General features: G+C 34.5%; 1 protein-coding gene across 1 annotated transcript in view; it reads left to right on the forward strand.

Annotated features, from left to right (window-relative positions):
- Positions 1-414: 414 nt before the first annotated feature.
- Positions 415-27,450, forward strand: part of LOC128193268 (complement C1q-like protein 4) — a 29,639-nt gene continuing 2,603 nt past the window's right edge. Inside the window, exons 1-2 of the mRNA XM_052866619.1 lie at positions 415-570; positions 7,377-7,527. Of these exons, the coding sequence (XP_052722579.1) occupies positions 7,497-7,527 (31 nt within the window). The 5' untranslated portion in view covers positions 415-570; positions 7,377-7,496. The remainder of the gene's footprint in view (positions 571-7,376; positions 7,528-27,450) is intronic.

Consider the following 27,450-nt stretch of genomic DNA (forward strand, 5'->3'; position numbering starts at 1 on the left):
ACAAATTTTAGAAAGGACTCTTTTTTGTTATCTGCTCGACAGGAAAAAAGGTATTTTACAAATTTTCATGAACCAAAATGTTTAGGTCCTAGGCATACATTATTGTTACTCGTTGGCATTGCTGCTTTTCTGTAAAAAATGACTTTAATGATTTTGCATGCATGTACGAGAACATTTTCAGTAAATTTAAGCTGATAAGTAATTACATCGTGTACAAAGTTTTTAACTTATTTAATAGATATGCATTACGTGAGAGCATATTTGAAGGTACTTTCTGTTACATACATATATGTATGACACATAATTACTATATTGCGTGACTGCTTTTCCCGAGTTTATTTACATGCTGTCATCAATACATGTACAAATTTAAATATTTTTTTTTGAAACGCTAATCATTTTTCATATTTTAAGGTTAGTGAAAAAATTTGTCTCTGTCATACAGTGAAATTGTTCTTTCTGTGTAAGGTATCGGGAAAGTAAACTATAAGAAAGAAAACTCGGCTCAGAAGAATTTTCTAGAATCAGTTACATATATTGGCCTGATTTCAATAAGGGATTTATAAAATGGTAAGTTGAAACTACATGAACTTACACCGTTTCTTGTTAAAGGTATGAAGTTATCTGAAAAATCTGAAAACATGTCATTTAGGAGTGCAAATCTAATAGATGGTTGCATTGCATCAAAAGGTAAGATTCCGTTTTTTAAAAAAGGTATTAAACAAATTCCCTTTTTTTCAATAAAATTTTATGTAAACCTTTAATTAATTACATGTAGTTAGTTGGTTAGCAAGTAACACAAGCAATATTAAAAACACATATATTATTTTTTAATTACTAAAACTATATTTATGACAATATGTCTTATACGATAAGGATACCAGGATATACCGGATAACATAGATGATTTGAGACTAATAATTTTTTTTTAAGTTTCACTAAATCAGTTTTTTTTATTTTCAAAAGTAGAATTTAGATATTGAAAGAGAAAATTCGGAAAATATCTATTTACTATTACGATTTTTAGTTTTTGTTGTGATATTGTAAATAATTTATGACAAATATTACTTTAGGGTTTTCTCTCTTGAAATAGTCTTAATGTCTTTGTCTTGAAAATAAGGAATATTTTATCATCTTGTAAAAATACTTCCGCAATATATAGATTTCCGATGCACTACAAATCTTATTCAAAAAGAAATTATACCAAATGCATCTTTTAGCTTTCAAGTGGATTAAAATGTATCGGTAAAAGGCGTTTTATCTCTGAAAAAACATAACAGATACATGTTTATGCTGAATGTTTTAGAAATTAGACTTTATCATAATGAAAACTACAATTATATGTCGTTACTGATGACAAATCAAAATCAATGAATGCAATTCAACTACATTTAAATAAAAAACAAATAAACCTGGTTTGGACTCAATTTTATAGTTTACGACTTATTAATAAGCTAAATGGAAATATATGTCAAATGCAAACATAACCCCAACCGAAATCGAAAATCAGATTGAAAAGCCATAATTCACTGACGAAATATAAGATCATTTCCCTTAATATATATTAAGCTTCTCATAATTCGAAGTAATATAATATCAAAACTTAATACAATATTTTCTTATTGTTGTTAAATTCTTGCTAAGATATATATTTAAAAATTATTACAGGAGTTTGTTACATTATATGGCAGTCAATATTTTATAAAATATATAAGAGAAAATATAACTTTTCCCCTAGACACGACCCTTAACAAACGAGAAACAATATAAAAATCGGCTTTATCAAACGTATTTCACAATTTGTTGATTTTGTTTTAGTGAGGAGAGACTTATTCTGATTTATCTTAATAACTAAAGATAAAACCTGTGAAATCATCATATATTCTGCAGTATAATAGTTTTATTTTTAAAGACATCATTGAACATGAAAGTGTATTGAAACAATTAATAGGAGTTAAAAGACGATTAAAGATATTCCTACATCAATCCTATATTAGAGAAAAGAATAACACATGCTTTTATGATCCAGTTTATCTATTTGATATTTCCTAAATATAATCTTGTAAAGAACAACTTCAAATCCATTCGTTCAATTGTTACAATGTTACATTTTACAGTGAATTTTTATTTGAAGTAATTGTCCCATCCAACTTCTAATGTAATGTTTGTGTTTAGAATTAAGAATCAAGTCATCTGGTATTTTAGAAGTGTCCACACTTTTCCCATCACGATATAATCTTAATAAGTACATATAAAATAAATAAATAATATAAGACAAAGATTTTGAAAACTTATGTTACCATTGCATTGTGTACGCAAAGCACTACAGCATTCCCTTTTAAACTTATCTACAACAAAAAATATACATAGTTAAAGAGAAAAAATGCAAATTGTGAATGTATGTAAAATTCATCACATTGTTGAGAGAAGAGCATACCTTTTCTTTTTATTGTTTGAAATTGCATTTTTAAGGTCTTCCGCTTTCAACGGAAGACCTAATAGTGACTGTAATGTTTTTTCTTTCTTTCTTTTTTTTTTTACCCTTTTTGTGGGCAGAATTTCTCAGAGTTGTCTTGATAGATTTCCTTGAAATTTTTAGGGATGATTGAAAATGATAATATCTCTCGGCGTTTTTTTTTTTTTATTTTTTTCACTGTGCCGCGTCAAAAAACCTTGTTCCCTCGAGATCTCAGAATCGGCAAACACTTGAACATCTAAACTTTGTGGGATTATAGACCTATAGTTGTAGAGGTGTTTAAACTATTTTGCTTTGTTCGTCGTAACTTCCGGTTGTCACCGGAAGCACTTCAAAAATAATTATTTTTACGCATTAAATTCCTTTTCCAAATAATAAATATATAAGTATAAATCTATACATAGGTTATCTACGCGATGTTATATCAACACAAAAATACTATTTCCGGTGAGATATCTCAATTATCTCAGGCATTTTTTTTAAAACACGAGATCCCAGAGACTAAAAGTGATATAAGCACGAACCTTTCAGAGATGATATACATTTGATTGAAGATGTGCTTAAACTGTTTTATTCTAATTTCCGTCACTTCCGGTCCACACAGGAAGAGTTCAAATAAATCGAACTGTTTATCAGTTTAACTTTATTCCTTTGATATTTGTAGTGTTCTCGGTAAACAATAATTTACAAAAGGCAAGTATACAAGAAATATTTAATACAATTTACATTGAGCACTTCCGTTTGTCCGTTTCCTGTCCCGAGACAAAAAAGAATTTATATTGAGATCTCAAAAACGATAACGACTTAAAGAATCAAACTTTGTGGGATGATAGTCCTATGTATGTAAATGTGTTAACACTATTTTGTTCTATCCGGCGTAACTTTCGGTCGTCACAGGAAGTACACCAAATTTTGATTTTTTTAAATTATTTTGTTTACTTAGCATGGAAGTAACATTTAAGCTATAGAAATACAAAAGGTCATCTACAAATGGTAAAAAAAAAAATCTACTTCCGGTGAGACACCTCAAATATTTCAAATAGCCTTATTTTATAAAAACACAAAGTACTCGCAAGATCTCAGAAATTGTGGAAGATCAAGACACCAAACTTATATAGATGATGGACATTTGTTTGTACATGTGTTTAACGGGTTTCATTTTGTCGTACGTCACTTCCGGTTTTCACTTGAAGCATTCAAGCAGAAGACTTTTTTTACTTTAGATTTTTTTAAAACATTTTACTCAATGTGAAAAACAGTAACGTTCCGTAGGTAAATGTACTAAAAATATCTACTTTTAATTTCCTTAATCCCTTCCGTTTGTCCGTTTCCGGTCCCAAGACAAAACTCTTTTCTTAACGAGATACTATAAGTAACAAAAACTTGAACATTTAACCTTTGAGGAAAGACAAAACAATGTATGAAGATATGTTAACTATAATAATCTGAATGATCCGGCGTAACTTCCGGTCGTCACAGAAAGTACTCAGATATTGACACCTAGTCTTTTGTTTTCTTAACATAGAAATAATTTCTTGGGAATTCCTTTACAGTATATATTGTACATGTATCCATTTTCTTTTAAAAGAGAAATAGATTTTTTGGTACCGAATAATACATAAGGAATGGAAGACCTTTTTGTTGCTATAGCAACAAGTGTCTAGTTATTTATCCAAACATAATTTTGCTATTTTGCAATGAGGGTATAAATCAAAATTCTGTATTATTTAGCGCTGCCTTTTCCCAAAAAATCAAACAGTGTGATTTCACGGTTTTGAACATCATTTTTGATGCGATGTAAAAATGAAACATTGAAAACATACCCTAGTGAAAGAACTGCACTGTGTCAATTCTAGTCAGGTGTTACTTTTTGTTGAAAAGCACTCAATGCTATCAAACAGTATCAATAAATCAAGCCTAGTTAAATGCACTTTCGTATGTTGCAAAATAAATATTGAATGAAAATATTGCGTGACATCTGTAAAGTCGCCAAATATAATAATTAATCAAATCTACAAGAGAAATTATAAATAAAAAGTTCAAATCTGCAATCAACCACATTTAGAGAATAAACCACAAGATGGTAAGTACATGTATGCGCATTACAGGATAATAATTTAAATAGTATTTTAGCTGGGCTTGTCTAAGTTGTCCATCGCCAACACATTGTCGATTGCAATTTTGTTTTGTTTATTATGACATATAAGAAACATATTCCCTTATACATGTGAATTGCCAAAAAGTTAAAAGATAGCAAGATGACCGGCGTTTCGATTGCAGCGGTGTGTACTTTTTCTTTCAATCCTTGTTTTAATATATTTAAAGTACATGCTTGTTATCAAATTATCATAAAAAGGGAATTTACTTTGAAAAGGTTTTTCATATTTCAATTAAGAAATCATAAATACAAGTCTATTAACTCGTCACCCCCCGAGTACCAACTTTGTCACCATAAGCAGCCAACAGATGATTAATTTTTGTGGTTTTTGTCATTTGCAAAAACCTGGTTTATACGCATTAGTATACTTCATTTGACACAGGAACAGGTGAATCCCGATAACTCGAACTTTAGGGGACCATGGTTAAACATTCGAAGATCAAGAGTTTAAGAGTTTAAAAGTTAAAAAACAAATATTTGTTCTGGTCAATTTGGTTCCAAAATTATAGTAGCCGAAAGTTAAAATTCACAACATGGCAGGGTAGTCTAACAGCGTTTTATTCGGATTTTTTGGGAAAAAAAATTCAAATTTAATACAAAACTTAATTTTGGGTAGTTAAAAAAAAAATTTACACTTTAAATTTTTTTTACGTATTTCGAGTTTACTTATTAACATATATTTCAAAGAGCTGTTAAATTTACTGATAATTTCACAAGCTGTTAAACTTGATCATTAATATGTGAACTATCTAACCTTTGAAGAAAGCAAAAGGGTAGTATTACTTAAGTGATTCCCCATTTAACACCAGTACGCTAACCTAGCCCCAGGCGTGCGGTACCGCCGTCCACGTAAGGTCAACGCGGGGCCACCAATTTAAGTTATCAAGAATGAATTCAATTCAATTTATTATCCTTGAGCTTTACAACTCATCGGAATACAAATTATAATACATATAAAATTATATACAAATGTGCAGTAAGTGAGTGGACATATTAAGACAATATAATCATGTACATATCTTAAGATATGAATGGACATAAATTATGATAAGTGGCTTAAAATGTAGTATTATTACAATGCTGCGCTCTCATTTTGGAAGCGCTAGACAAATATTTTCCTAAATTATTGAGTTCCTTTGTATTGTTCACACTTAAAAGTTTAGCTAGCTTAAAAAAACTTGTTTTTTGTAATAAAAACTTCTAATGAAAAACAATAGAATATGTATAATGGGAACCAGGTTTGTACTATAACTTAGTAGAGAGATCGAAGTTCGAGCCATCAAGTGTCACCTGTATGAAAAGCAGACTGCATAGGCTGTTTAAAGCAATCACATTTGTTTCAGGCCGTGCGCCATATATCCTTATATTAAATCATAAAACGTAATTTTACCTGTTGTTTATTTCTGAAAAAGACTTGAATGATTCTGTATGTGTTAAATGTCTTAGGTCTCAGATTCGTCTTTTTTGTGGTGTGAATCGTCTTCTGGTGACAATTGTGAGAATTCTGTACAAATGTTTCAGAATAAAAAAAAATAGATGCATAAAGATATCAGACTAAGATTGTTGTCTTTTAAAATACAATGTAGGAATTAAAAACACCTACTTTACGGAAATATTTCTTAAATAAATTAGGTTTAGAAGTGTCAAATTATTACAAGGACATTAAGTCAATCAATGGTTTGAGGTTCAAATTACTTATATTTGGTACTATTATATCAATAGCGGAAAAAAAAGAAAATATCACCTAAAGAGGTTCGTTCCTCTGTTTTTGGGTAGACATTTTGGGTCACCTCGATTCTAGAAATTATGCATCATAAATTGATTCTACCCATAAATTCAAATTTTATAATGTCATTTAAACTTTCATAGAATAAAATAGTAATGGAAAAATTACATATTTACAGAGTTTAGTATGGGACTATATTTTGTGGCGGAAGGTTTTTAAGAAGAAAATGAACATTTTTCATAACTCAGTTGTTTTAGAGTACCGTCATTTTAGCTTCCTTATCTTCAGTCCAAACAAAATTTCCAGATAGTTTGTGCATTAGGATATCTTCATTTTGTTACGAAAAACATAATTTTACAATTGTTCAATATTTCTATCGACACATACTGGAAAATTTAACTTATATTTCATAAAAGTCAAGGAAAAAGGAATCCCAATTTTATCTAAAATCAGCTTATTTCATGCCATATCTCAATTTTTACATAATAGACCCATACGTTTTGTTTTATATTCTGAAATTTTAAGATTTTTCTGACAAGTTTATCATAATTTAAGAAAAAGTTTGAGACTGTTAAATAATTTCATTACATGTTAAAATGGTAATAGATAAAAATTGCGTTTTATCAGTGCAAAAAGGTCAATATATCAAATAGGTGAAGAAATTGTAACATTTTTCTTTATGATATTTTAAATATTATTTATTTTAAATAGTATGAATTTGTATTTGGTGCCATGGTTCATTCCGATAATAAAATATAGAGGGAAAAGCGATTTATGTGCATTCTGCACTTTCAGTGCAGAAAGGTCATATTAAATAGACCGTAGCGCCAAAAGAAGCATATAGACCCCAAAATTTTGTTTTGAATTTTGGTTATGCTATGTGTGTAGATTTTTAAAAAATAATTTAGGAAAAAACTTTCAGACTTTTGATCGCAGGATCCAACGTCCTTAAATCAACCATACAACATATAACCAGTGATGTTGAACATCGTTATTTTTCTTTCCGTTTTTTGTAGAAGTTGGTCACTATTTCCGTATTGTTGCTGTTATTGGACAATGTCCTTGGTGACTGCAACAACACAAAGACAACGTCACTGATCAAAAGCCAACTCAGTTCACTATAGAAAACCATTGACATGCTAGATAATGGCTCCAAATGCAAATGTCGTAAGTCATATCCCTAACAGGGGTTCAAAATTCACAATAGAAATGAATTTAGGCAAATCTTTTTTTAGAACCGAATGGCTATAATTTGTGGAAATATAATAGATGAAAGCTATTATGTCAAATTCTATATTTAGTAGTATTTGCTTTCACAATTGTGGGTTAGGACGAGACGGATATCTGAGTATGTGGACGATCGCAATTTCGTTTCGGGTTTTTCTTTCGGGGGTGGATTTATGAATAAGTATAAAAGATATTAAAATAAACAAAAAGCTAGTAGCTTTTCATTTATGTGTAAAATTATCATTAGCTGAGAATGTTTCAATTGCTATTTTGATGGGGTCAAAGAGTGCAGTATTACAGGCATACAATTGTAAATTAGGTTTATAATAATGCATTTAAAGTGTTAATATCAATTTTAAATTACTAGTAATATATTGATAGGTTAGAAATTTTCAAAAAAAAATTCTGAATATTAAAATCAGATTGTAGTCGGAATCAAGATACTTAAATGAATAAACAATCAAAGAAAAAATCGGAGAGTGAAAGTAGCAAAGCAAAACACAGTTTCAATCTTTTTATTGCAGCTTAAAAAAAACAATCAACAACTGTTTGACGAATGTATGCTAGCTTACTCATTTTGATTTATTTAATCGATTTGTCCACTAAACGTTAACAGAAATAAATATTTAACTTGAAAAAATTTAACTTACAACATTATAGATAATGCTAATTTTCCCCCAATGTTGAAAACCTGTTATCATTTTCTTGTTAAAAAAGTGCAATAACAATCATAAATCAAAGTACTGAAGAACTTACGGGAGTTGATTTTGTCGATGTTCATTTATTTCAAAATCAATGATATGTTATTTTGCATGACAAGTACATGTATTTTCTAATTTGAATTACGCACATTTTTTAATATGAATTTTTGGACTTTTTCGACAAGAATGTCGAGAAACCCCCATATGAATAATTTTAAATAATATTTAAAGATAAAATTAATTCAATCAAACTATGTATCTGTGATAGAAATATTTCTCGAAAATTGTATGGAACCAAGCAATTTTGAACTCTAGTCTCGTTTAATCAAACGCTCGGCTGACACCGTAAATCTCGACAAGGATTTACGGAGACAGCCGAGCGTCGAGTTGAACGAGATTATATTGAACTCTGGCGTAGGAATACATACGACTACAAAAAATATTTAAATTGTTCGTACCATTTAAAATCTGACTATTTTCAAGGTATATAAATAAGTTTCCTTGAAAAACAATGCTTTAGCATACATTACATGTTTCACTTTCGGTTTGTCTGAGTAACTGCATAGGAGAGTTGATTAAAATCAACTCCCAAAAACCACCCTTGTTATTTTATGACAATGTATCATAGAATGTTTCTTTAATTAATGCAGGTGCAAACTTTGCTCTGATTTTTCAATAGAAGTTAGATTATGTTTATTTGAAAAAATTTACATTTAGTAGAATTACAATAATACCATGATCAATTCCTACATTTAAAACAAACTTTTCTTTGGCTCACAGTAAACTGATTAAACGTATGATTTAGTTTACTATGCTATTTAATAAATAACTATGTTAATAATAGATATCATGAAAATGTAGATATAAGAAGATATTCCGCGGTATCGATTCTTAATTTCTAAAACTATGATTCCTGGACAATTCTCCAGATCTTCAATGCTACAATGTATGATAATTAACTGTGCAATCATCCTGATATAATGTAGATTCTGAGTAGTGTAAGTTACGACTTTTGGACCAAAACTGAGACCTCAAGACGATATTCAAAAACTAATATAAAAATTTAGATTTTGAATTGTTTAAACCATGACTTTCTGCAAATTTATGATCGGTCACAGGAGAGGTTAGACAAATCAGTGTAGGTATGTATAGGTAAATCTTTAAAAATATTCTTACATTCAGATATACAACCTTAAGCATTCTGATTCTTAATTGCTGACATAACAACCACTGAAATAAACTGGCTTTGACTATGTAAACCTGCATTCATTGTATTTTGCTGCTTAGCAGTGTTATAGTCAATGTTTCTTACATAAGCAATATGGGCAATGTGTCTCTTTTTGTTCAGTTAGTTACTTTTCGCTACAATATTCTCAAGGCAAAATCGGGTATGGACTTAACTATTAAAATCGGACCATATTGCTTCGAATATAGGTATTGACGGAATGGTAACCTTTATTTTTCTTGGATTTGTAGTAATGGCTAAAACATGTAATTTATTAGACACTATTTACCAAATTTTAAAAATACGAGGCAAGTACGACAAAAAAAAGAGCAAAGAAAAACAATCAGTACAAAAATATGTATACTTATTAAATCTTAATATATCTGTTTTATTGAAAATCAGCCGAACAAAGCTTACTGAATATTACAAACGTGATAGATAGATAGATAGATAGATAGATAGATAGATAGATAGATAGATAGATAGATAGATAGATAGATAGATAGATAGATAGATATGGAGTCATATTATAATACATATGATAAATCATGCTTTTTATATTTTTATTGCAGATTCTATAAACCAGGTTGTATTTCTTGCTGAAATAGGTTCAGGTAGATCGTACCAGAAAGGCTCTGTCTGGATCTATGACAAAGTTGTCACCAATGTTGGAAATGCTTACAACCCTAGCACAGGGAAATTCACCGCACCTACGAAGGGTATCTACCAGTTCAATTGGTATACCTTAAGTGCCCCAAACACAATGTCACATGCAGAGTTGTTTGTAAATGGGAAACTAAAAGCACGCCAAGCTGCAAATAACAAAGGAAGCACTAAACAGTGGATTACAGCTGGTAGCAGCGTGGCCCTTCCATTAAACAAGGGGGATGTAGTGCATATAATGGATAGTCGATATACATCACAACTTATTAATCAATGGACAACCTTTGGTGGCGTACTGTTAAATTGAGATCACTAAATAAAAAGTATCAGCTTATTCAAACAACAGAATGCTTTCTTTGATGTTTCATGTAGGCATGAAGGTAATGGGCGTTGTAGATAACCCGAGTAAACGTCTAGCTAACAGATTATATAAAATGAGATCATTACAATAAAAAGTATCAGCTTATTTAAGCAAAAAAATCCTTTCCTTGGTGTTTCATGAAGGCATGAAGGGATTGAGCGTTGTAGATAAACCGAGCCAAAGTCTAACTGACAATTAAGTTACAGTACAAAACATTTTTAACGCAGGTAACATTTATTGTTAATTTTAATTGTGAATAGCGGAAACATGACGCTTAAAATAATTGCAACTTGAATAATTAGAGTTTTTACACTTTTATCATACAATAACATTTAAGATCTATGATTCATTTTAGAAAATTAAAGGAACTAATTAGAGTGCAGATTATATAAATCTTCCAATAACAATATTATCAGAAAAATAAAGTTTGGACATGATATACTTATATTAAGTAACTGACGTATGTGCAATTACAAAAATATGATATGATTAATATAATTGGAAAGCTTATACTTTACTAGACTTTGACCTGTGCGTGCACGGGTTGACATTGCATATCGGACATTTACGAAATAGGTACATCGACACACCTTATTATTGACATTTACATAACAAAGCTATAAGCCTACAATAATGCTATTTATTTCACTACACTTTCCTTAGTTTGAATAACCTAACTGTGTCTCGGGAAAGGCCCTCCCTTATACCCGTAATGTAGCAGAAAATTGCAGAATCGCTCCGGAACGACTTTGGAGTTGCCATGAAAATAACAGGCAAATACATCACAACAAACCTTTTTGAGACTGCAAATACCTTTCAGCTAAAAATTTTAATCCATAGAATGGAAGAATTCAACACCTGTTCGCCAACGTACACGTATTTTCTTTGTAAATCTGGGTCTGTAGGACATTATTCATTTTTACGATAAAACATATTCTATCTTCACTCTCCTAACAAATTTAATATAACTTTTTTGCATTATTCTGTTGCAGGCAGATAGCTAACCTTGCACAACGCACAACGCAAACAAGAGTCACACGGGTTTCATATTTTATTTTGTGTGGAAAACGTTACCGTTGTGAATAATATTGGTAAAAAAACTACAACAAATAGAAATAACAAATTACTAAATAAGAAAATATAGGACCTTACTTCATATATAGAAGAAATATGTAAATTACTTTAAAGACCATAATGGCGTGCCATACTTTTGAGAATGTTTTATCTGCATAATAAAATTTCCATTTGTTACTATACTTCAAAAATACAATTCAATACTATTACTTCAATAAAAAAGACTTACTTAGTGGCTCGAGGCACGCATCTAACAAGATTGAAGTCGATAGACAAAGTGAGACCGGACTGGTCAGTAAGGCTGACAGGAAGTAAGTGATTGACCAGATATTGTTAACTTGTACCAAAAAAGATTACCGGATATACTAAACTCATAGTGGTTAACTTGTACAAAAAATATTTCTGAAGAATTTCAAATTTAAACAATAAACAACACACTCCCCGTCTGATATGAAAATATCACTTAATTGCATATACCGTACTGTTCACAAAAATGTTATTCATGAAACTGTTTTTGTAAATTGTCACAACACAATAAGCATTAAATAGAATGACACAAAAATATAATTTCAGAAATTGGACGCACATATATACGCGACTGTCCATCTTTGATAACACGAACTTCAAATTTGCGCACAAGTCCATCTTTGCTAGGAAACACTCTTTCAACAAGTCCAATGGTTGCGATGTGCATCACGGTCCTTCAAACGACATCACCAACTTGGATGTTATTTCGAGTGTCTTTCCATTTTCGTCGCACTTGTAGACTCTGCAGGTATTCATTTTTCCAACGACACCAAAATTTCTCCGCTAGAGACTGAACAAATTTCCATTGAATGTTATAAACTTCGCTGACACTGAGATTTTTAAAATCCTCAATTGAATCAACGGTAGAGTAAGCAAAACAGCTGGAAACAAAATGCAAGGTGCTTCAGAGTCGGTGGATACAGGTACCAGTGGACGGGCGTTGACTATCGCTGTCGCTTCAGCCATGAACGTGCTAAGGACTTCATGAGTAATTCGTGTGTGCTTAGAATCCAGTAAGATTGAATCAATGATTCGTCTGATTACACCAATTAAGCGCTCCCAAGCGCCTCCCATGTGAAAAGAGAACGGAGTGTTAAATTTCCAAACTGCAACTGTAAGAAGGATCTTATCGAGGGGTCTTCTACAAAAACAGCATTTATTCCAAGTTCACGAGTTCCACCAATGAAATTTGTCCCTCTGTCTGAATAAAACTCTTTCACTTTTCCTCTAATAGATGTAAAGCGACGTAAGGCGTTGATGAATGGCGAGGTAATCATCTCCTCAATTACTTCTATGTGGACACCACGGCATGATAAACATGCAAACAATACGGCCCATCGTTTAGAGTTTGCAGAACCACCACGTGTTCGACGCGTGACAACATCCCAAGGTCCAAAACAGTCGACACCAACGTAGGTAAATGGAGGACAAGGGGTAAGTCGTTCCTCAGGTAGGTCTGCCATCTTTTGAGAAGCAAGGCTACCACGAAGTCGACGACACTTTACACCATTGGATAGAATGGAATATACAAGTCTTTTACAGCCCGTTATCCAATATCCTGCTGCTCTGATGGCCCTGGCGGTTAGATGGCGTCCTTGATGACGAATAACTTCATGGAAGTGGAGTACGAAAAGTTTTGCTATGTAGTTTTGATTTGGAATGAGGATTGGATTCTTCTTTCCCAGAGATAACTCAGGACTTAGTTTAAGTCTCCCTCCAACACGCAGAACTCCGAATGAATCAAGTAATGGGTCAAGTCGTGACACTTTGCTGTTTCTGGGAATTGGTTGTCCACTATTCAGGTTTTCTATTTCCTTACTGTACGACTCCTGTTGAATTTGTTTAATGATGAACATTTCGGTTTCTCTGTAGATATCTTGTTCGTCTTCACTTTTACTGCTCACTTGACATTTTTTCTCTGACAAAACGTTTCAAAGTTTTGTAGGCCACAACAAGATTTTTCTAGGTCGAGAATCTAGCAAAACGACGGGAGTCAAAGACGATCTCAGTTGTAATTTGAGTTTTGCTAGAAATAACATCTTGGCGGATTTCTTTGTCAGTTTCAGGATTGATGAGAGGATAGACAGTTTTGTACATATCCGAAAAATTTTCAACCATTGAGGTCCAGTTATCCAGCGCTGTAGAGATGTGGTAATTGCTGTATGTGAATATCTTGTTGCAACATCAGCTGGAATTTTGTCAGTTGAGACGTAAGACCACTGAGACGGAGACGAGACTTTGTGAATTTTTTCCACACAGTTTGTAACATACACAAAAAATCTACGGGTTTTATTACAAATGTAACCCAAGACGATTCTACTGTCAGTATAGTAATGCAATCGATCTTGAGGAATCTTCAAGTAGTCACAAACTGCTTCTACTAACTCTGTGGCGAGAACTGCTGCGCACAGTTCGAGTCTCGGTATTGTGTGACCTTTCAGAGGTGCCAGTTTAGATTTTCCCATTAGAAATCCAAGAGAAGTTTCTCCAAATTCATCTATCACTTGAAGATATGCCACCGCAGCTATCGCATGTTCTGATGCGTCTAAAAAGACATGAACATCCACTTGATGAGCCAAAGAAATGGAAGTGGCTACAATCATTCGGGGAACTCTGAAGTTATTAACAGATTGTAATGAATCAATCCAGATTCGCCATCTTCTCAAATGTTCCTCCGTAAGTGGTTCATCCCAGTGACATCCAGGAGATACAAGTTCACGGTGTAGAATTTTTCCACTGATAGTGACTGGAGAAATAAATCCCATGGGATCAAAGATACTGTTGATTGTCGATAGAAGGCCTCTGCGGGTGTAAGGTTTTTCAGCATCAGAGATTTTGAACACAAACATATCACAGTTTAAGTCCCACACTGCATTCCTAAACTGTGTTGTACAGGTAAGTTGCATATGTCTGCATAATGATTTAGTTCCTTCAAATCGCTTCCTAGGTCATCTATAGGAAATGATTTCATCACATTCACACTGTTTAAAGCGATTTTGTGGAGACGAATGTTTCCGTTGTTTTTCAGTGTTGCTTGTGTTTTTCTCATCAGGTTGATTGCTTCTGATTCTGTAGCAAGAGACGTCAGTCCATCATCGACGTAAAAGTTGTTGTTATCAAATTTACGAACATCATCGTCACCAACAGATGATGCTTTTCGAAGTCCATAAGTGGCAGCAGCTGGAGATGGTGTGTTTCCGAAAACATGAGCTTTCATTTGGTATTGTATTAAAGGTTTTTCAAAGTTGTTATCCTAGTACCAAAGGAATCTGAGCTTTCATTTAGTATTGTATTAAAGGTTTTTCAAAGTTGTTATCCTAGTACCAAAGGAATCTGAGGTAATCACGATGATCCTCATGAACACGAAATGCATAAAACATTTGCTGAATGTCACCACTGATAGCAATTGCATTTTCACCGAAACGCATGAGGATTCCAACAAGGTTGTTTGTTAAATCTGGTCCAGACATTGACACACTGTTCAATGAAACGTCTTGATTCACAGCCGACGAGTCAAATACTCCTCGGATTTGATCCGGTTTTTTCGAATTGTACACCCCAAAAAGGGGTAAATACCAGCATTCCCCAGGTATGTCGGAAGGAGCAACTTCTGCTGCCCCACTAGCTAAGACTTTTGACATGAATGAAAAGAAGTGTTGTCGTTTGTGATGATGTTTCTTTAAACTTGTGTTGAGGATCAAAGCACGTTTCCAGGCCTGTGAATAATTGTAAGGCATCACTGGTTTTGACTCCTTGAAAGGTAATGGTGCGGACCAAAAACCATCAGTGTCTTTGTGGAACTCTGCGTCCATAAGAGCTACAAATTTGCGGTCCTCAACAGAAGGTCCAATCTTGTTGTCAAATGGTGTTCGTATGAATATGTCATCATCATTGTCCTTAACATTGATATTGTTGTGACACACTGGAAAGGTGGTGCACCTTCCGTCATTAAGAATATGCGTTTTGTTTACATTCACTTCCTTTGGAGGATGAACTTTACCAATACAAATTTCACCGATGATGACCCATCCTAGTGGAAGACGTTGAGCAAAGGGTTGACCTTGGCTGCCAGTAATTTGGTCGCGCACATGATGTACATCAGGTAAGTCACGTCCTATGAGCAGTTCAACATTCACATTGCGATCTAGGGGTGGTATGAAAGGTGCAATGCATTGTAGATGCGGTTGTGATTGAGCGACTTTAGGAGTAGGTATTTCAAGATGTTCACTAGGAATAGAATCACATTCAATGACTTCCGGTAAGTTGAATGTAGTTGTACCATCCAAGGCTTTGACACATAATCCGTTCACACGGCGTCCAGCGACTGTCGTTACACCGGAGCATGACGTAAGAGTGTAGGGTTTATATTCTCCTGTAACTCCGAGTCGATCTATCAAAAAAGAGACACCAACGTCCGGTTGCTCTGGTCATCGATTGTCGCATAAACACGGATAACTTTCGCAGGATTTGCTTGAAAGCACGTCCACTAAAACGATCTTCCCGCATGAACGACTTTCAGGTTTTCCTTCTTCATACTCCCCGCCATTGCTTAAGGCAGTTTTCGCTGTTGAGACTGGTGTAGGGGATTCGGGTTTTGAAGGACGACGATCAATGTGCATCGCTGTGACATGATAAGGATTACCACAAATATCACATTTAATGTCCGCTGTACAATTTTTGGACACATGACTTTGTGGGGCACAACATCGGAAACATAATTTCTTATCACGTAGAATGTTTTGACGTTCACGTAGTGATTTTCTTTTGAAGCCACGGCATTCGTTCAAAGAATATCCAGCATTATGTATGGGACAACGTGTTGACGGAGTTGATACAATTTCAACTTTCCGAGAAGTGACTGCGCCAGTAGGTCTAGGTTTGCTGTATGCCATGTTTGTGTTTGTGGACGGTTGACATACAAGTCCAGGATCGTTACGGATTTCACACATTTTACGGATGAACTCGACAAAAAAGGAAAATGGAGGGAATGCTACATCATTCCGTTTTTTATATCCAGCTGCTTGAAATGCCCACTTGTCTTGTAGAGATATGGGTAGTTTGGCAACTATGGGTAGTACTCCAGCGGATGAATTGAAGTAGCTCAGACAAATTTCGTATTTTGGATTAGTCATCGCCGATTCAATTTCGGTGAGAATGTCCACGAGATCGTACAATTTGGCATGATCTTTATTTGTGAGGGTTGGGAACGAGTGTAGTTTCTGTTTTAGAGCATGTTCCACCATCTCAGCTCTCCCATATTTATCGTTCAGTCTATCCCAAATACGCTTTACACCTAGGCTCTAGGGTGGGGCCAATATGGTTATACAGTAAAAATGTATTAAATCTTACAAAATCTTCTTCTCTACTCCCACACATGTGGGCAAAAAACTGAATACATGATTATGATGTCCACTAACTCCTATACATAAGTTGTGAAATTCATGGTTCCTGGGTCAGGGGTTCAGGACATGAGGGAGTGGGAGGGGGGGGGCAATATGGCAATATAGTGTTAATGTTTAAGTGTAAATTTTCTTCTCTATTCTCACACATCTGTATAAAAACTGACTAATAATTATGTTGACCAGGAAGTCCTCTACTGAAATTTTAATTTTCATGTCCCCTCAAGGATGGGTTTTGACTCTAGTGCAGGGCCAAAATGAATGTATAGGTGTTAATGCATGTAATGTTAAAAAATTATCTTCTTTACTCCCACACACCTGAAAGGAAGTCTGAATTCATGATTTTGTAGACCATAAGATCTTTCAGTTTTTTAGCCAAAATTATAGGTTTCAGTTCTTTTTTAAAGATTTCAGGCAGGGAGGTCGTTGTCATCACCAATTTATAATTTTTCTACTCCAGTATGAAACCTAATTAATTACATGCATATATGAGACTCTTCGACAAGTTTATGTATGGGTTACATGCTACTCAGGTGACTGTTAAGGCCAATTGGCCTCTTGTTTTAATTAAAAAATTTTAAGTTAGTAAACGGAGTTCTCATTGAATTTATGAAAAAATAGCCACTTTTATAGAAACTGCTTTTAATCTCAGCATGGGAAAGTGAATGCACCAACAAGTGGTGTCAATCAGTGCAATTGGTATGCATCAAGAGTTAAAATACAGGGGGTTTTAACATTTCGAAACTCAAACCTTTGAAATTTTGTTTACTTAAAGGTATATGTGGCGTATTTTTTCATGCTAAGAAATATTTGATTGATTGATTTATTTAAATATGTTATATAAAGTTATTTATTGACAATAAAATACGCAGTTTATATCAATCGGGTTAAAAATATATAGAAATTAATACATAATTTTAATAATTATTTTCGCGTCCACAACAAATACAGCATTTGAATAAACCCCGCCTTATATCGGCCACGTGATACCACGCTCAGTCTATCACAACAACAATGGCGACGACGAGAAAGATAGGCATACCCGTAATACTGTTAAGTTTGACAGATTTGGCCAAGAAAAAAAAAAGAGACAGACTGACAAGGATAGGATCAAAGGGAAGATTGTCATCGGAGACCATGTAGATTAATGGAATAGGAATTAAAGCCGAATTAAACTTAAGTTCAATAAGTTTTTATCATGAAGTTGTAGGGGTTTTGTTAGTCAGGTTCGTACGTGCTCCTTGTGTTCCATGTCTTTACTTTATAAGTTATGAACCATTTAGAGAAATTTTTGAATAAAGAATTAAAAAACACTTTCAGTACATGCATCCCTCATGGGGGGGGGGGGGGGGGTTCACTCTTTTTTCCGCGTCGTTGATGCTAAAATAGTGTTTCATCTTTATTACACATAATTAGCAATTTATATCGTTCTACAATAAAGAATAAGGGAATAATAATGCTTCAGGTATCGTCTGATATAAGAGTTATATATTTTAAGACATAAAAACATGATTCTTATTTGTAAACAAACTGTTCTTCCATTGTGTTTTCAATACTTGGTTTTCCAGCACTAATGCGCAGTAGCGTTACAAATGGTCGATCACATTAATATTCATCAGACTTGTAGCAAATTTTAGAGACAAATAACAAAAGAAAGAACATGTTTTACGGGCCTAGAGTATGTGAAACATCTAATTATAAGAAGCATGATGAATAGAATGAATACCTTTAAAAATCGTTTATGGCTATAAAAAAAACCCTGTAAAACTTGAATTTAGATCTAAAGGATAAATCATTGACCATAGCAGTCTTCGAACAATGGGAAATTAATCAAAAGCACTTTAGGCTTCAACTAACGATGTCACAGTTGTTCTCAGTACTTCTCATCTGATAGAAACATGCCTTTTTTGCTGAATGTAGTTGGCGTAATGTTAATAATTTGATCAATTATTTAGTCAGTGGACAGCATTTCTTGAGTTATTAATTAACCAACAAAGAGAATATAATGAGTATAGTGAATATCGATTTAATAAACCTGGGTTTTTTATAGTTGTTATTACTTGTTATTTTGTAACTATGAAATAAAAAACTTTTTGTTTCCTTTATCCCCGCAAAACGAAACTCCGAATATGTTTACATAAAGAATAATTTGTCGTCTATTTACATACGCATGGGCCTAAACACTACAAAAAAAACAATCTTTTACTTCTATCAATAACAAGAAAACAGAATATATACAAGTTGTGACCCTTACAACTGAAATGTTTATCATGGGCATTAAGCTCACACAATTTCTTTCCGTCGCTGTCAATTACTACATATATCTCTTATTTTGTCTGTTTCATGTTTAATAACTTGGCGGCATACATAAATCATATAAACATTAATATCACAACCGACCTGTCAAAGATCAATATTAATTCTAAAAAAAGAAAACAACATACAAAGACCATAACAAAAAATCAACATTACAGGAATAAAGCTGATTTTATGGAGTCCAATCACATAACAGACTAACCTTTGTCCAGTGAGAAAACAAATAGACTAAATGTTTAATACGCTTATCAATTTACCTGATCATCTAGATCTGTTGTCAGTCACCCTTCTGTCTGTTAACATTTCATTTCCTAATTCTCTATTTAAAGAAAGAATAAATTCAATCAAACTATGTATCAGTGATAGAAATATTTCTGGAAAATTTATGGATCCAAGCAATATTGAACTATCGTCTCGATCAACCAAACGCTCGGCTATCCCCGTTAATCCCCGACAAGCAAGAGAGACAATCTGCTTGTCGGAGATTTACGACGACAGCCGAGCGTCGAGTTAAACGAGAGTATATTAAACTCTGGCGTAAGAATACATACAACTACAAAAAAATATCTAAATTGTTCGTACCATTTCAAATCTGACTATTTTCAAGGTATTTATAAATATGTTTCCTTGAAAAACAATGCTTTAGCATACATTATTTCGAATTTATCAATTACTCCCAAGAACGAATTTTTGTCAGCGGCAATGATTTAAGCTTTGGTCCAAACACTGTTTCACTTTCGGTTTGTCAGAGTAACTGCATAAGAGAGTTGATTAAAATTAACTCCCAAAAATCCAATTTGGGACAAAACATCCTTAAAAAACGGAAAAACAATATTTATGAAAAAAAAATAACTTCAAATTTTAAAGTAGAAATATGTTGGGAGAAGTCTTTAGGAAAATCATCTCAAGACCAAACAACATACTTTTATTCTTATTCACATAACTAGGCAAACAAATACTCTCATATAGTGTACAATGGTACATTCTTATTGTTTAAATCGTAACATATGAACTATAAGTTATATAAGGAGGAATTCAAAATTAAAAGTTCCGTAAAGGTCTCTATAAGGAGAATTTTTTAACACTTTTCTTCCCTAGATTTACTTCACTACAATTTGTGTTTTTATTTTGCAATTCTAAAAGCATCCTGATAAGGTGAAAACTGAAATTGGATGAAATACTGATTACTGACGACTAAAACAGCAACCCTATAGACCTGCTAGGTGTTTATATAAATAATTTCCTTTTTTACAAACTAAAAACATAGCTCAATCAATACAAAAATCTATGTAGATACATGTTAATCTGTTTAAAAAAACCATTTCAGGACTAATATATAGATCCTAGAAGGAGGGCCAAATTGATATAATGTATAAGAATCTATTTTTCAAAATCTGCACATTTAGTTTTAAAATTGCATTAACATTACATAATATAACTACAAAATAATGTATTTTTCATTTTATACCAACTTTCATTTCTCCTTTTTATGCTCCCTTCAAAGAAGGGAGGGCATATTGCTTTGCGGCTGTCTGTCGGTCGGTCGGTCTGTCGGTCGGTCGGTCGGTCCACCAACAGTTTCCATTCATTTTCTTCACAGAGGATGAACATATTGAAATGAAATTTGGTATACAGGTTAATCATGATAATATCTAGGTCAAGTTGGATATTGGGTACGATTGGGCAGTTTTCGACAGAGTAATAATGGCTCTTGGACAAAGAAAAATTCCAGTTATTTGCAGTTTCCGCTCATTTTCTTCGTAGAGGATGAACATATTGGAATGAAATTTGGTTTATAGCTTTATCATGATAATATCTAGGTCAAGTTTGATATTGGTTACGATCGAGCAATTTTTGACAGAGTTATGACCCTTGGACTTTGAAAAATTCCAGTTATTTGCAGTTTCCGGTCATTTTCTTCGCAGAGGATAAACATATTGAAATGAAATTTGATATACAGGGTTATCATGATAATATCTAGGTCAAGTTGGATATTGGGTACGATTGAGCAGTTTTCGACAGAGTAATGGCTCTTGGACAAAGAAAAATTCCAGTTATTTGCAGTTTCCCCTCATTTTCTTTGCAGCGAGTGCACATATTGATATGATATTTCGTACAGGTTTATCTAAATAATGTTTAGGTCAAGTTCGATTTTGGGTATGATAGAGCAATATTCGGCAGAGTTATACTCCTTGGACTTAGAAAAATTCCAGTTATTTGTAGTTTACATTCATTTTCCTTGTGGATGTTTCCAAGGGAGGGGGCATTGTAACGTACTTGATATGATTGTAAATATATATGTTTGAATTTCCCGCTTTTCTTTTTACTCTCTAAACCTGTCATTGGAGTGACGTGTACACGGCTAATTTTAAATACCGCACTCCAGTCCGTGCAGTCCAGCAGAGTGGACGTGTGTCTATTTAGAGGCACGTGGTAGTCACCAAGATTGGGAAATTCTCCCTACTTTGTTCATTTCCGAATGTTTGTCACCATTTTCAAGGTATTTGTTTGTTTTTTAATGTTATGTATGTTTAATTGGTTTGTTTGCTATGTTAGAAAGCTTAGTTTTAAAAGCACGTGTTCGAATGGAAAATTGTCATTTTAGAACTGAACACTAACGATAAATTGTTTCAAGTATATTCCATTCTATTTTAAAAGAAATTGTGTTAAAGGGGATGACGGTTTATACCAGCTGAATTGTGACTACAAAGTCGGAGACGAGTACGGAGCGCCAGACCCGCCATTTTCCATCCATATCGGGGACACGTGGCGTCGATGTACGTGTATGGTGTATGGTGACCGGGAGCGGTCTACGCTGGAGACGTTGGTATATGTGTGTTGTGTTGTGGTGTCCTAACGTACCGGAGCAACGGTTGTGTCATCTGTCCGTGTGTCTGTGTGTCCGTGTGTTGGTCTATGTGATGTCCGGGGTTTGGGTGAAAAGTCACCGGAAATATACCGAGGAACCAGGAAAGGAAATGTGACGAAATTTATTGAAATTTCACTTTCATTGTTTTGAATATTTGGTTCTTGTATAATTGTAGTAATATTTTTGTGAAATTGATTTGAAAGTTGATAAACGAATTTAGAGAAATTATTTGAAAATCTAAATATATGTGAATCAATTTAAGTGTTTAAATTTTGGAAAGAATATTTTGTTTTGAAGTCAATTTAAAGATTTGTTGTTGAAATTAGAGTCGACTCTCTCTTTTAGAATCTGGTTTAATATTTCTTTCATTTATTTTTTTTCTTGTATGTATTTTTTTTCTTATTAAATATTTGTTTGTTTATTTTGGTGTTTTGGTTGTTTCTGATACAGACATCTGGCAATTCCAAAGAACTCGTCTGATCATTATATCAGTTCAGGATATATGATTCATGACATTTTGGTGGCAGCGGAGGGATTGCTTTGATTGCTGTGTTAGTTACAACCTTTACAAAGTGGGCAGAATTCACCCATCCCTTGTGAGTATTTTCTCTTCATTTCTCTAGTCCTGCTCTAATTTCAGCCTTACTATCTCTGTTTCAGTTAGGTGTTGAATCATGTCGGAGTTACCGTCGTGGGTTAATGATCAGATTAAGAAGGGGGCATCATTGTCTGATTGTTTAGAAATGTTGAAGTTGTTGAGTGAGAAGGACAGGGAAGAGAGAAAGATTGAACGGGAAGAGAGACAGGCTGAGCGTGAGATGAAGAAAGCTGCGTTGGATCATGAGTTTAAGGTTAAGGAGTTAGCATTAAAAGAGGAAGAGTTAGAGGTAGCTAGAGCTAATGGAGGGAAATTAAATGGTAGTTCATCTGTCCAGAATTCTCATGTTAAGCTTCCTAAGTTGGAAGAAGGTCAAGATATTGATGTGTTTTTGAGATCATTTGAGAAACTTGCAGCGTTGCATAAATGGGATAAGTCTGAATGGGCTATTCATTTGGTACCACTATTGACAGGTAAGGCATTGGAAGCTTACTCTCGTCTAAGCGATGGTGAAAGTGGTAAGTATGATAAGATTAAGGAGGCAATACTCAAACGATATGAGTTAACTTCAGAAGCTTATAGAGAAAAGTTTCGACAGGCAAGGCAACAATCTGATGAATCATTCAAGGATTATCAGGTACGTACAGAAAAGTATTTATCGCACTGGTGTGAAAGAGAAGATATTCATGGGCAATATAACAGTCTGTACGATTTGGTGTTGAGAGAGCAATTGCTTAAGTTTTGTGATAAAGATTTGCAGGTATGGGTTCATGAACATCGACCAAAGAATGTTAAGGAAGTGATCGATTTGGTTGAGGCCTATCAAACAGCTCACAAAAGGTTGACGTTCGGAGGGAACCGCAAAAATGGAACAGATCGAAATTCTCAAGGTAATTTCAATGTAAATCAGGGGCAATTTAAAGCTGAACAAGGAAAAGGCCCGCAGGTCAAAGACAGAGTCTGTTACTATTGTAAGAGGCCTGGGCATATCCAGAGAGACTGTTCTCTTTACAACCGAGGACAGTATAGAAAACCCGAGGACAAGAAGTTTGGTAAGCTTGGGTTGTGTTTGTCAGAACACGAAAATAAGCAACATACAGAGGGGGGAAAACCTGACTTGTATACAAGTGCAGCGTTGGTCAAACTCCCTGGTGTAAGTACAGGGGATACAAAAGATGTAGATGATAATTCAGTACCAGGTTTGGATATTTCTAGGGGAAGTGTAGGAGGTAAAGAGGCAACAGTTTTGAGAGATACTGGTTGTTCAACTGTATTCGTCCACAGTCGTCTAGTCGAGAAGGAGCAAATGACTGGGAGAGGAAGGAAGATAATTCTTGCTGATGGGTCCGAGAAACAATGCCAAGAAGCGTGTGTAGAGATAGATACGCCATTTATAAAAGGTAAATTGTTTGCTCTTATCTTAGATTCTCCATTTGCTGACGTCATACTTGGAAACGTAATAGACAAGATCGAGAAAATGGAAGTTGAGAAACCAGCTGACTGTTTGGCAGTTCAGACAAGAGCACAGACTCGATTGGAAGCAGAGGAAACGAAGCCTAGACCAAAGAAGACAGATGATGGTGAGCTAAAATTTGACATTTGTGATACAGAGACATTGATCAAATTGCAGGAAACTGATCCTAGCCTGACACGTGTGAGGGAAATGACATTTGAAAAGCCAGACGAAGGTCAGTCATACTACACTCTCAAGGACAAGATTCTCTACAGGGTATTTCCTCGTGAGGTAGGAAATGACATATTTCAGATTGTCCTTCCCCATAAATACAGGTCGTTGGCACATGAAATGGCACATGACATTCCTATGTCGGGTCATATGGGAGTAAAGAAGACCAGAAACAGGATTTTACAGCATTTCTTTTGGCCTGGAATTTTTTCAGACACATCAAAATACTGCAGATCCTGTCCAGAGTGTCAAAAAGGTACGGCGAAAGGAAGAGTGAAAAAGGTACCACTTGTAAGTATACCTACTATCGACGAACCATTTCAGCGAATTGCACTAGATTTTGTAGGTCCTTTGCCATTGACAGAATCCAAGAACAGATTTGTTTTGGTATGTGTAGATTATGCTACAAAGTATCCAATTGCAGTAGCTCTAAAAAACCAAGAGGCGGAGACAGTAGCAGAGGCCTTGATGGGAATATTTGCTGACGTGGGTTTTCCAAATGAAATCCTCACAGATCAAGGCAAAAACTTTATGTCCGAGTTGATAAAAGAACTGTGTAGATTACTGAAGGTGAGTAAATTGGTAAGTTCTCCGTATCACCCTCAAACAAATGGCCTGGTGGAAAAGTTTAATGGCACTTTAAAGAAAATGTTGAAGGCATATGCGGTCAAAGAACCCTCAAAGTGGGACAAACATCTTCCTTATGTTCTATTTGCTTATAGGGAGGTTCCAAACGAAACCACTGGATTTTCTCCTTTTGAAATGCTTTTTGCAAGGCAGGTACGAGGTCCTTTAGCAGTCCTGAAAGATCACTGGGAAGAACCAGAGAATTGTCAGTCATCTGTTCTGAGTTACCTACTCGAAACAAGGGAGCGATTGAAGGAGTGCACAGAGCTCGCAAAAGAGAAGGAAAAAGTCGAAAAGCACAAGCAGAAAGTGTATTACGACAGGAAAGCTAGAACAAGACAATACGAGGTAGGTGACAAAGTTTTAGTATTGCTACCATCTAATACATCAAAATTACTTGCACAGTGGAAAGGTCCATTCGAGATAACAGAGAAAGTCGGTAATGTTGACTACAGAGTTAAGGTGAAAAGGAACAAAGAGACAGTATTTCATGTCAACATGCTGAGAAAATGGTATGATCGTGAGGACAAATGTGAACAAGACTTGTCGAAAGAACATTTATCAGCTATTGACATACTGGGAGGTGTGTATGAGAGTATGGACTACGATTCTGAATTTAACGACAGAGCATCACCTTCGTTAGAACTTCAAAAAGGGGTTGAAGATGTAATTTTTTCCAATACACTGTCGAATACTCAGGTTTGTCAGTTAAGAGGTTTGTAGAATGAGTTTTCTGATGTTTTTAGCGATATACCCAACAGAACAGATGTAGTTCAGCATTCAGTCAAACTTAAGTCAGACGATCCCGTCCATAAGAAGCCGTATCCTGTGCCCTACGCACTGAGGGAACGCATGCAGAAAGAGATAGATAATATGACCGAGGTTGGTATTATTGAACCCTCAACAAGCCCTTATGCGTCACCAGTGGTTTTGGTAAGAAAAGATGACTCTTCTATCAGATTCTGTTGTGATTATAGAGCGTTAAATAGTATCACTGTATTTGATCCAAGACCTATGCCGCGCATGGATGACCTTTTGAACGAGGTGAGTAGAGCAAAGTTTATCAGCAAAATTGATCTTACAAAAGGCTACTGGCAGATCCCGCTAGATGAGGACGCAAAGCAGAAGAGCGCATTTGTGACCCCCATGGGCCACTATCAATTCACGGTAATGCCGTTCGGTATGGTAAATGCGCCTGCAACTTTTGTCAGATTGATGCACAAAGTTCTCGATGGTTTGCATTCATTTGTTCAATGTTTTATAGATGATATTGGAATCTACAGTGAGACTTGGGACGATCATCTCCAGCATTTGAGAGTAGTTTTCCAGCGATTGAGGGATGCAAAGTTGTCTGCAAAGCCATCTAAGTGTTGTTTTGGGTTTGATCAATTAGAATTTCTGGGACATGTGGTCGGAAAAGGTATTGTCTCTCCTAAGCAAAGTAAAGTTCAGGCAATTCAGAAATTCCCTGTTCCTACTACAAAAAAGCATGTTCGATCATTTTTAGGGACCATAGGCTTTTACCGGAAATTCATTCCACATTTTTCAGAACTAGCTTCACCTTTGTTTGATCTTACTAGAAAGAAAGGTTGTTCTAAGATAGTTTGGCTTCCAGTGCATCAGAAGGCTTTTGATTCATTAAAGAATGCTATAGCTAGTAACCCAGTGTTGCGTAGTCCAGATTTTAGTAAGTTGTTCTATCTGCGCACTGATGCATCAGATTGTGGAGTTGGGGCGGTATTAGAACAGAATTTTGAAGATGGTAGACATCCAATTCTTTATCTCAGTAAGAAATTGTCAGATACTGAAAAGAGATACGCAGTGATTGAAAAAGAATGTTTTGCAATTATCTGGAGTATTAAGTCGCTCAGAGTTTTTCTTGAAGGTCGATCATTTGTGGTTGAGTCTGATCATGCTCCACTGCAGTGGCTAGATGGAATAAAGATGACAAATCAGAGGTTACTTCGTTGGAGTTTGACACTTCAAGAGTTCAATTTTGAGGTTGTTCATGTAAAGGGGAAAGATAATGTTGTTGCAGATTATTTGTCGAGAATAGATTCATCCTCTTGAAATTGTGTAAATATTTAGAGATGGTTTGTTATTTTGTGCTGTATGTTTGACATTTAGTGTTATCAAGTTCGTTAGAGTTTTGGTCGGACTAATGGCATTAGTCTTCTAAATGGGGACGTTTGTAACGTACTTGATATGATTGTAAATATATATGTTTGAATTTCCCGCTTTTCTTTTTACTCTCTAAACCTGTCATTGGAGTGACGTGTACACGGCTAATTCACCCCTGCGAATGTTATTGTCATTCAA

The sequence above is a fragment of the Crassostrea angulata genome, chromosome 7, assembly GCF_025612915.1.
Source record: "Crassostrea angulata isolate pt1a10 chromosome 7, ASM2561291v2, whole genome shotgun sequence".
Lineage (NCBI taxonomy): Eukaryota > Metazoa > Mollusca > Bivalvia > Ostreida > Ostreidae > Magallana > Magallana angulata.